Raw genomic sequence first — 12406 nt, forward strand, 5'->3', positions numbered from 1 at the left:
GTTACTCCATTTTGAGTTTATTCTTGTTTGTGGTATAAGAAGATGGTCTGTTTTAATTCTTTTCATGTACCCAGTTTTCTTAGCAGCATTTATTAGACTATCTTTACCCCATTGTATATTCTTGCCTCCTTTGTCATATATTAATTGACCATATAGGCGTGGATTTACTCTTGGATCTTTATTCTGTTCCATTGATTTATGTGTCTTTTTTTATGCCAGTTCTATGCTGTTTTGACTACTCTAGTCTTGTAGTATAGTTTGATATTTGATAGCATGATACCTCCAACCTTGTTCTTTCTAAACATTGCTTTGGCTCTTCGGAGTTTTTTGTGGTTCAACATAGATTTTAGAATGATTTGTTCTTGTCCTGTGAAAAATGCCGTTGGTATTTTGATAGAGATTGCATTGAATCTGTAGACTGTTTTGGGTAGTATGGCCATTTTAATGATGTTGATTCTTCCTATCTATGATCAACATAATCATTTTGATTCCTCCATATAGTGATACATAACAGTAGTTCATTCCTTTTAATTGCTGAGTAGTATTCCATTATATGGAAAGAGCACAGTTTCTTTATCCATTGATTTGTTGATGGAAATTTGCATTACTTCCAGTTTTTGGCTGTTACTCTTTATAATTAATTAGTTTTATTAGTACTTAGTGAGATACTTAGAGAAGTCTCCTATTCTTCACCTAGCTTTGAATTTATGTACTTATACATTGATTGCTATTAGTATGGACTCATGGATTTCTAATTTATTGAATGGATTATAACTTGTTACTGTCATTATTTTAATGCTCAAATTATTATTCCTGATTTGGCCAGTGGGAACCTGTTCAAACTGGCTGCTGTGCCCTTTCAGCATATCTTTGAGCACTTCTTTATTTTCTGATACAAGAAGATGTTTTAGCCTCATTTTGTATTTCCTTACTCCAGGCTGGAATCAGTAATTTCTCCAAGGAGCTCTGGTTTCTTTTAAAGTCTTTCAACAGACATAGCTAGAAAGTATATATATGTGTATTATATACGTTCACATGTATTTCTGTATCTATCTATATGTTAAAAACCATGAATTTACATCATCTCCAATTCCAGTCCATTATCACAGGCTTTATCCTAGTCTTCTCTCTTCCAAATTTATAACTCCCTTCTCTGATAGTGAAAAACCAGGCTCCCATTATTCTCAACAGACGTAATCTCCCAGCTGTGGAGACTGTCTCTCTAACTCTAGCCTCAACTATGTAGGCTCTTCCTTTGGCTCTGGCCTCATGGAACACACAGCTTAGTCCTTTACGTGGCTCTGTTGAATGCTGGCCAAGTCCCTGGCCCTATCAAACACACCAGTTGAGACTCTAACCCCAAACATACTGGTCTAACCTCTGACTGATCCCCAGCCCAGGCAAACCTCTGTATGAGCCACGGTGGGCTTTGCAAACATGCTGGATGAGTCTCTGTCAAGCCACCAGTCCTGGTTTTGGCAAATGCATAGCTCATATCTCCAAACTCGGCAAACTGAGGCCCATTTTGAGACTTTATTCCTGGCAAACACGCTGGTTGAATCTCTAACCAAGACCAGGCCGCAGCAAACATGCCTGAAGTCCCCAATTCTGACCAAGGAGCTCCAATTAATATTTCTATCCTTAATTGATACTTGCACCTTCTGAAGATCTTGTTCCTAACAATATTAACATAATTACTTACTTTATTCTACATATAAAATGTTTCTATGGAGAAAGAACAGTCTTTTCAACAAATGATGCTGGGGCTACATATATAAAAGTTAAATCAAAAAGGGTCAGACATCTAAATATAAGAGCTAAAACGATAAAACTCTTAGGAGAAAATGTAAGGGTAAATGTTTATGACCTGAGTTGGTAATGGATTCTTAGATACAACACTAAAAGCATGAGCAACAAAAGAAAAAAAATAAATGAATTAGACCATCGAATTTTAAAAACTTTTGTGTTTTAAAAGATACTATCAAGATAGTGAAAAGACAACCCACAGATTGGGAGAAAATATTTGCAAGTCATATATCTGATAAGAGACTTGTATCTAGAATATATAAAGATCTCTGATAACCTAGTAATTAAAAAGGCAAATAACCTAATTGCAAAATGGGCAAATGATCTGAATAGACATATCTCTAAAGAAGATATTCAAATGATCAATGAGCACGTGAAAAGATAATTCAATCTCATTAGTCATTAGGGAAACCAAAACCACAAGGAGATGTCACACCGACAAGGATGCCTATAATTAAAAAGTCAGATAACGACAAGCATTGTTGAGGATGTGACGTTGGAGCCCTCATACACTACAGGTGGGATGTAAAATGGTATAGCCACTTTCGAAGACAGTTTGGCAGCTCTTCAAATGGTTAAAAGCACAGAATTACCATGTGACCCAACAATTCAACTTCTAGGTATATACCCAAGAAAAATAAAAACATAGGACCACATGAAACCTGGTATGTGAATGTTTATAGCGGCATTATTCATGCTATCCAAAAGATGGAAACAATTTGAATGTTTATCAGCTGATATATGGATAAATAAAATGTTGTGTATCCAGTTAGTAGGTTTAATTGTAATATTATTTAGCCATTAAAAAAATGAAGTACTGATCCACACTCCAGCCCAGACGAATCTTGAGAACATCACACTAAGTTGCAGAAACCAGACACAAAAAACCATATCATTTAAATGATTTTAGCTGGGGCAGATCTGATCAGTTTTGCTGATAGTTATGCTATATATTTCAGTTGTTTCTGAGTTTTAATAGTATTTGCTCAGAAACCATTGATTGAAGAAATTAAACAATTCTGTATTCCAGCTTTTCTGTTAGTTTATTTAGTGCTAGATCTCAATGAGGCATCACTGTGACTCTAGTTATATTCAATTTAGGAGTTATCAACGGCTCTTTTCTCTCATTTTGTGGGTTCAGATATACTTCACTCTATCTCTCATATATTGTCATTTCTGAATCTGTATCTTTATTCAGGGCAGAATGTATCTGAAGAGGTTTCTTCATTTTTCTTTATGCTTGTTTAATTAATATTTGTGAGATTCAGCTTCTCATGAGAATGTTGTCACTTGGGTGACTGCATTGCTTTGGGGAGGGAACACCGATTCTCTGCCTTTTCTTTTACTTTTCTAAGTTTTATATGTCTTCATCAGTAAGTAGTTCAATTAACATCGGAAAGTTTCTCTTCTGAAGCTGATCCTTCCAGCAACTTTTCATTTTCACCCCAAATTAGAAGCTTTAAAAATAGATTAAAGCCTCAGCTCTCCTTAAAATTTATTTATGAAGGGACTCAGCCTTCATTTTTCCCCCAAACTTTAAAGATGTGTCGTTTTTTGAAGTTTGAAACTGCACTGTTACGTTGTGGTCCTTGGCTTTTTCCTGTCTGCTTTTGGGCATTATTTTCTAATTTTTCTTCCCATTTAGAGGAGGTAAGGCAAGATAAATAAAACTCAGAAATATGATTTTGTATACTAAAAATTACTTAAAGTAATTTAGCAGTTGCTCTATTTTTAACAAGCATATTTGATGATAAACTCTGTTTCTCTTTACTTGGAAATATTATTTAACCCTCCTTGAATCGTCAGCTAAAGGATTCTAAGTTCATATTTATTTTCTCTCAGCACAATTAAGATACTAATCTGTTTTCTTTTGGTTTCCACTTTGGTGTTGAGAAATCAATTGTTGGTCTAGTTGCTTTCCTTTGTGGGTAGTCTGCCTTTTTCCTTTTGCAGTTCCTAAGATTTCCTTGTATTTGGGGTTCTTTAGCTCGACCATGACTGGGCAAGGTATGAATTTCTTTCTGTGTATCTTGTTAGGAATTTAGTGAACTCTCTTTTTTTCTTTCTTTCTCTTGGCTTGCCCCCTTCTTTTTAGTGGGTTTTCTAATTCTGAGATTTAGTGTCTTCCACATTTCTGGGAAATTTTTAGCCATTACCTCTTAAAATATTGTCTCTTTTTTATTGTCTATTCTCCTCTTTTAGATCTGCAGACATGTTAGAATTTCTCACCTGCATCTTCAACATTCTTTAATTCTTTTATTTTCTCTTTGTTTCCCTATATTGTATTCTGCATGATTTTATTTATCTTCTGATCTTCTGGTCTGTCCATTTAATTTTTAATTTTAATTAAAGTGTTTCTAAACTCCTTTTTTGCCTGGTTGATATCTATAGTTTGTCTTGTTTCTTTTTCATATGTTCTAGCCTTTTATTTCTTAAAGCCAGTTAAATATTTTACATACCGTATCTGATTTTTTCAGTCTCTGAAGGCTTTGAGGATACGTTTCTGCCCTTTGCTGTTTCTGCTTTCAGGTATTTCATGTTCTGTGTTGGTGTTTTGTTTTGTTTTGCTATGAATTCATGGTCCATGGAAACTTATCTGTGGGAATTCTTTGAATCCTGGTTGAAACTGCATTCCTTCAGAAGAGGATTTTTCTTTGTTTCTGCCACTTCTCTGGGGTTCTAAATTCCTGGCTTGAGATTTTTGAGGTTTTTTTTTAAACTACACAGATAGCTTGAATATGGTCTACAAATCTATATGAAAGCTGGCTTATGGTTATGCATTCTTGGGGTAAATTCTTTTCCTTTTCTCCCATTGCCATTTTCCTTGCTGAGCTCTTCAATATGGCAGATTTACCTCCCTTTTTAACCTTTCAGTGAAGATTCAGTTCTTTGGGTCTCAGCTTTAAATGAAGACTACTGCTGGATTGCCTACTTTGAGTGGGTCCAGCATTCATCATTTGTCTTTGGTGTTCCTTGCACTCATTAAAATAGAATCCTGAGGTCCCTAGGATATGGTTGATAGCTTTAGCGCAGAATATGGCTTTATCGCATGCTTAATTCCTAAGGTTGCAGTTTTCAGTTAGCGTTTATTCTTTCAGTATTCCTTACTTTGTGATATTTAAGAAGAGAGGATTTTAAAAAGCTTTGGCCAAGCTTCACATTTCTTGATACAGGTTGTATCCTGAAACATTAAAGAGTACCGTCATTGACAACTAAGTAAAATTGTGTCACTTGTGAATTGTACTAAGATCATAGAAGGTAATTGTATTTCTAAGAATAATGATGGATAATCAGGAATAATGGGAAGACAAAAGGAAAAGAAAGTTAAAAAAAGAAAGCATTCACTAAGAGCAATGAGTAGCATCAGACTCAGCTTTTCCCGAGTTTGGCTTGCATGGAGGAAACCTGCTGAAGTATTTTCACTGAGAAGTTCATGTTCACATGCCTCTGCCGTTTGACGTAAGACATATACACCTTGACTTCCTCTCTTTGAGTCCAGAGAATCTCTTTAAAGGGCTGGCAATATATAGAAAAACACTTTTTCAGACTCGTTTTAATTTCAGTTCACTGTAAGACAAAGGGTGTCTGTTTCTTAGCTGTAGGTGTTTGCCATACTATTACGTGAAAAAAGCAGATTGGATTTTGTAACCTCACTTCGATACTTTTGACCTTAGTCTTTCCTCTGCCAACTCCCTCCCTCCCATTTTTCCAATGGGCTTGGATTCATTCAAATCCTGGCTTTGCCACTTAACAGCTGAGGTGACTAGTCAGTAATCTGTCTGAGTTGGATTTTGTAATGAATTAAATGGGGATAATGCCAACTTCAAAGGCATCATTGTGAGAATTAAATAAGACAACATGTAAAGTACCTCGTGCTAGGCAGAGTAGGTAGTCAGTAAATTTTACTTCCCTTTCAGCTTGAATGATAGAAAACTAATTCTCAGTCTTTGGACATCAGAAGTTCATTTTCTATTTATTTGTTATGCATTTATTCTTGTGGCTTGTTTTGTGAAGTACTGGTGAACCCGTTATAGAAACACTTATGAGGAGTAGTTTGTCAGGGCTGTTGTAGACGGATGGATGAGGTGGCCTGTTAGATACCTCCTGTAACTTGTTATATAGACTCTTTATTACATATAATTAATTTTGGCAATCATTTTATTTCAGATACTGTGATACTAGGTTATTATCCTCCCATCTTCTCACCTCATTTATTAGAGAAATAAATTAGAATCTGATTGCTAAGCCAATATTCATTCATTCTTTATTTGATACTCATATTGCCTTAGATATGTATGTGTATTTATCTGTTGCTTCTTTCTTTTAAGGGAGAAATTCTACATTCTTTATGAGGGAAATTGTAAGCTGATCTCCTGTTCATCAGAATTTCTGTATTGTTTAATTCTTTGTAGGTTCATTTGGTACTTGTATGAGCACATTGTATTGCCATATTTTTTGTTATTGCACAATTAAGGCAAGCACTCTAAAATAAGAAAGAGCAGGGTCATGAATCATATAGTGTAGGGTGGAATAAAGGAGGTAATGTATATATTATCCATAGCTGCAAAATTGGAACATGTAAGTGCTCAGGGAATACTGGCTGTGAACTATTATTATATGTGTGTTCCTCATCTTCTAGATTTAAAATTCTTTAAGAGCAGGGTCAGTGTAATATATATTTCACATATTATGGAGTCAACATTTTACTCATTAATATAATTCTATTCTCATGATTTTTAATGTGTCATTTTTTATCTTGCAGTGATGAAGCTAGAGAATCTGTTTGTAGCTGACTCAGGTCGCTGTTTCGCTATTCAATTCCATCTGGAATGTGCATATACATATTTATATTATTATGATTATAAAAAAGCAAAAGATCAGTTCAGTATTGCCAAAGACATCAGCAAATTGCAAATTGATTTGGCAGGTAAGACTTTGTATCTTTTGTGGATAATTGATTTATTTTTTATGATAAAACTAATATATACATTGGCAGTTTGGTTGTATCGTTTGGTTATATTTGATTTTCGATGTCTTGTTCCTTGCTTTACAGAAGTAGACTTTAAATATTTTATTTAAAAAATTCATAGTTTTACTACAGATTGAAACTGTGTATTTTCTTTATTCCTGGGGATGTCTGTTTATTTTCTAATCTGTTAGACACCTGTACAGTAATGTACAGCAGCAAGGTAGTACACAAATGAACTTTGGACCATTCAGTTGTGGGCGTGGGACCCCTAAGACCCCCCCCAAGTCCCAGGTTTAATTTAGCCTCTCTACAGTGCCCTTTCTTGTAAATACCCAACCATGGCTTCCATCCTACTTTTTTTGTATCCCTTAAGAACAGAAAGTTTTGACTGTTTTGTTTAGATGTTTCTTCAATGCCTTGGAACACTATCTGGAATATAGTAGATACTCAACATTTGTTCAGTGAGCAAATAATTACAGAATTTCTCCTGAAACCTCCTTATTTCTTCTGAATACCAAATACCTTTGATTTCTTTTTACATATTGCTCAGTCCCTAGCATCTCACAATATAATTGGCATTCAACATTGAACACATTAATAAAAGTCACACCGTTTATACCTGTTGAACCTGGGCTCAGCATGCCAGACTGTGACTACCAGTCAGTGAATGTTGAAATGATTGAACTTGGATGTCCTCCCTAGACTAGGTCTAGATTATTTCTAAGGCCCATTCTTTATGCTTCTTATTGAACTATATAATAAAGTCCTTCAGCTATATTATGAGTTAAACATGACTTTGTGGCTTAGTCTGGGATCTTAGCCATCATTTATTCTATTGTTTGTGTAGAGAAAATTGTTAAATATCCAGCTTACAACTTTTGGAACAGTGGCCATGTGTAAGTTGGAGTCTTGTCTGTATTTGAAAATATAGTTATAAATAATATAACTTCTGAGGTTAGTTTCAGAGGTTATGTTTTTGAATGTTGGGGTCCTAGGAGACTTTTTTTGGATGAAAAATACTAGTAGCTTAGTACTCTATATAGTCAGCTTTAACTGTGTATTTACTAGCTGGTTCTTCATAATTTTGTCCACGTTAAAGAGTGAGGAACTTAAAAATATAAATGTGGTGCTCACAAATATAAAATGAGAAACAAACCATTTTTTTCCATTCAACTTTAGCCTTACTATTAAAAAATAGCTGTGTTAGACCATCTCAGTAGCTCTTTTTGTGTGTAACATGTTTAAAAGGTTGATGAATAACTTAGAGCCAGACTCAGTGCAGGATGAAATTCAGACTTTTTTAATCGAGGGTCTTTGTCATCTGACTCTTGCCAGAGAATGGATGTTAGAACTTTTGCTTCTCTTAAAACTGTTCTTCAGCAAGTTATTTCAGATACAAAATGAAAAAATGTTTGATGTTACATGAAGCCAGATCGTGTGATAGAGAGACTGTGGGATTTAGAACCTGAAGAGCCCGCTTGAAGCTCCAGCTCTGGTGCTGGGAAGCCCTGTGATCCGGAGCAAGTGACTATCCCTCAGAACCTTTGTTCTTTATCTGTCGTATGGAGATGATAGTATTTCTTCTACCTATGACACTAAATGAGTTACTTGAAGAAGTAGGTAGTTCGATGCAAAAGTAAGTATATGGAATCTAGTGGCAGAAATCCTGGGTTGGAGTTCTTGCCCTATAGCTTACTGGCTTTATAATTTTATAAATCATTTAAAAAATCACCATGGCCTCAGGTTTCTCTTATGTGAAATGAAGAAAAACATCTTATAAACTCTAAAGCACTTTGAAAATATTGCTCTCGATGATCGTACAGTAGATCTGATTGACAAATCAATACATATTTTATGTTTTTAGGTGCTTTGGGAAAAAGGACACGGTTTCAGGAAAATTATGTGGCACAGCTTATTCTAGATGTAAAACGGAAAGGGGATGTTTTTTCAAATTGTGAATTCAGTCCAGCCCCAACTCCTCAGGAACATTTAATCAAGGTAAGTAGGATTGTGAACTATTTAAATTGGCATCCAAGTCTAAAAGTTCCAGTGGGTGAGTTTCGTAGAACCATGAATGGGCTAGAAAGGGGCTTCGTTTTATCTTTTCTCAAGCTTTTCAAGGTGGCTGGGCGGGGGTGGGGGGAACGTAAAAAAAACCCCATGTTAAAACCTTTTTTACCCTTAAATAGAGATAAAATGGTGGTGTTCTTCTAGTCTTCAGTAAATATGAGTTAATAATGCTGTTAGTTATGTGTTAACCTCCCACCCCTTGAAGAAATTCAAGAGACAGACTGAGTAGAGATGAATTTTTCTAGTTGCTACCATATTTGTTATCTTACTTTTGCCTTTTGAGGATATTTTTTAACATTAAGAGACTTAAAATTTTTACCAGTGTTCTGCTCTGTCTTGTTACTCTGTCATTATTGGGCTGGTCCCTGCCTTAGTATGTATTTCCTGACCTGGTTAATGCTTTTTCTTCTTTTAACTTGAATTTATGGCTTTTGGGCAGTTTACCTACTTAAAAGTCTTTTCATCTGCTTCCATGGAGGCCGTTAGCATTTATATTTTCTCATTCCAGAGACCCCAAACCAACATTTTTGGTTGTTCTTTGGTTGATGTTATATCTTTGAAGCCTGTGGCATGTTATTCTTAGTTCCAGAGCCTGCAAACAAATTTACCTTGAGTACATTGAGCACTAAAATTCTATTCTGTACTGAAAATAATGCCAAGGGTAGGGGTTAGGGGTGGCAGCCGTGAGAAGCCGCAAGGAAGGCCTTCGATGTGATGTTGCATAACTCCTGGGCTTGCTCCAAGTACTCTATTTGCTTTGTGATAACTTCAGGGAGGAACAGCTATTGATTTAAGAGAAGAAGGAAGGAAGGAAGGGAAAGATGTAGAAACTCAGGGATAAGACTGCACGGGGTACAGCCTACACTTCCTGAAACTGGTAGAGCTGTAGCTGAATGAGCGTTTGTACTGCTGTGTTGATGCTTGTCAGGAAATTGGGCCGATAATGCGTCCATCCTCCATTTCCTGTTTGTATATGCTGGACCTACCTTCTTAAGCTTTTCGATGTAACCCAAATCCCTCCCTAAAGATTAACTGTTACAAGCCTGATTTTCATGCCATAACACAGCATCAGGGAAAAAAGATTTAATTCTGCAATTCAAGCATTTCATTCAAGTAATCTATTGTTGTTTATTATTTTTTATGTTTTTTATTTTTAATTTTTTTCCTGTTAAAAATTGTCTCCTGTGATGATAAGCATATGTTGGCATTTATGAGGAACATATAAGAATGATGTACAATTTACTACAGAATTTATTTATTCTTCTATATTTGAAATAAAAGACATTCAGATAATTTTACGGTTTTCATTAATTACTACCTAAGGGGAGAATTAGAAATTATGTGATGATATAAGTAGGTATGGATTGTATAGAAACATTTTATATTTATGGATGGAAGATAGAATTGCTTGTTTAATTAGATATATATCATATTTCCTTATGGAAAAAAACACTATTAGATTATAAAGTACACCATCTGTTTAATAACCAGGTAAGAAAGGATCACTATTGACCAATTATAATGATTACAAAATATATGTTACAATGTGAAAACATATATCTTCGAATTGAGGAAACAGTAATTTTCTTGCCAGTGAGAAACATAGTATTTCCCTTTGAACCTTCTTAGATTTTTAATCTGTTATCATAAGGAATTATATAGATGAAGGTTATTGGTTTTCAGGGTTTAATAAGCCAACAATTAGGAACAACCTCAATGTGCAAATCAAAAGCACAGCCTTTGTTCTTTATTGTTTAATTTTAAGGGGTTGAGGAGGGAGAATAAATTAAAATTATGTGTTCACAGAAAATACAAACACATATATGATCAGCATCACTGATAAGAAATATGCATTAAATGTTGAATTTGGTATGTTCCACATATTGGAGATAAATTTTGCGCTAATTTCTTCTTTATTTTTTTCCTCTTTTTAAAAGCATTTTATTTAATTAGTTTCAGGTATACAGTACATTGGTTAGACATTTATACAGTTTATGAAATAATTACCCTGATTCCTCTGTCTTACCTCTGGCTCTGCACATGCCATTATGTTACTGCTGATTGCATTTCCTATGCCGTGCTCCCCACTTTAATAAAGCACAGCACAGCAATTTATTTTGATGCTTAAAATGAATACAAAGGGAAATAAAGATGACAGAGTTCTGCATACTACAACAATATGTGATATATTTGATGTATATCAAATATGTGTATAAATGAATACACCAGGATGGTGTTTAACTAAAGGTAGAACTAAATACCCAGAATGCAATACTCATTGGTTTGCTGCTTCAACACAGAACACTTTCGTACAAGTCTAACAGGTGTCAAAATTAGAAGCTGCAGAGTTAATTCTTGTAATGATTCTAGCTTAAAAGATTTCAGAAGACAAATCTGAAATACTAGTTTTTGTTTTTGTTAGCTGTGATGTCAAGGATATTCAGCACAAGAAAAATTCTGTAATACGAGAGAGTCCAGGTATATGTTTTATGTGGTTGGCCTCTGTTGCAAGGTTATACAAGGTTATGTGCAAAAATACTGTCTCAAAAAACACTCTCCATACTAGTCTAGTCTCAGGCTTTTACTAGATAAACTAGAAATAGAATTTACTACACAGCAAGGGCAGCACTGAAAAAAAAAAATCTATGATGGGTACACAATAACAATATCATAAGCATCACTTGAATACGTTTGAAAGACTAGCTGATTTCTTGATTTAGTAGAATGTTATGAAGTTCAAGTGGGACTAATGTAGAACAGTATTTTAAATTTGGGGCTTGTACAACAGTTAAATAAGTTGATACTATATTAGACCCATATTGATTTCAAAAGAGCTGAATAGGAACATAGAGAATTTTGAATGAAGATCAGAACTGTTTTGGTCACCTTTTTGTATCTGGAAAATAAGTAATGCAGTAACAGGTCTCAGGTCTTTTGTGGTGGAAGAGGAATCCCGGGCTGGGAGGAGGAGACTAGAGTTCCTGTCACATCATCATTGTCTAGCCTGGATGAGAACCTGGGAAAGTTATTATATTCTTAGTTTCCTCATTTGTTTTTCTCACATCTCATTTTGTTAAAGGATCAGATTTGATTTGTAAGGGCACTTTACAAATGTGTTAGTAATCATTGGGTATTATGAATAAGCAGGGTGCTACAACCCTATCAGGATGTAAAAAGGTGAGAGTTTTGGAGTAGTCTAGAGCTGACCTGTCCAATATGGTAGCCATCAGCCACATGGGATTGTTAATCACTTGGAAGTTGGCTGGTCCAACGTGAGATGTACCGAAGTATAAAAGACACACCAGGTTTCATTGACTGTGCAAAAAAGAATGTGCAGTATCTAATTAATAATTTTCTATTGATACATGTTACAAGGATAATATTTTTGATGTACTAGGTTAAATAATTTTATCCTTTTTTAAAAACTTTTTTTAAGTGTGGCTATTAGAAAATTTAAAATTATATATGTAGCTCTATTTTAAAATTATGAAGTTCTGTGTTGAAAGTAGATGGCCAGCAGGGTGTGCTGTGCATCTGCCAGTCCTGCCTTTCTCTCTCTCT

General features: G+C 34.9%; 1 protein-coding gene across 1 annotated transcript in view; it reads left to right on the top strand.

Moving 5' to 3' along the window:
• The window catches only part of TTC27 (tetratricopeptide repeat domain 27), a 137841-nt gene that overhangs the window by 22008 nt on the left and 103427 nt on the right, over positions 1 to 12406 (top strand). The window contains exons 6-7 of the mRNA XM_006910377.2: positions 6569 to 6733; positions 8640 to 8773. Coding sequence (XP_006910439.1) covers positions 6569 to 6733; positions 8640 to 8773 — 299 coding nt within the window. The remainder of the gene's footprint in view (positions 1 to 6568; positions 6734 to 8639; positions 8774 to 12406) is intronic.

Source organism: Pteropus alecto, unplaced genomic scaffold, assembly GCF_000325575.1.
Source record: "Pteropus alecto unplaced genomic scaffold, ASM32557v1 scaffold61, whole genome shotgun sequence".
NCBI classification, from domain to species: domain Eukaryota; kingdom Metazoa; phylum Chordata; class Mammalia; order Chiroptera; family Pteropodidae; genus Pteropus; species Pteropus alecto.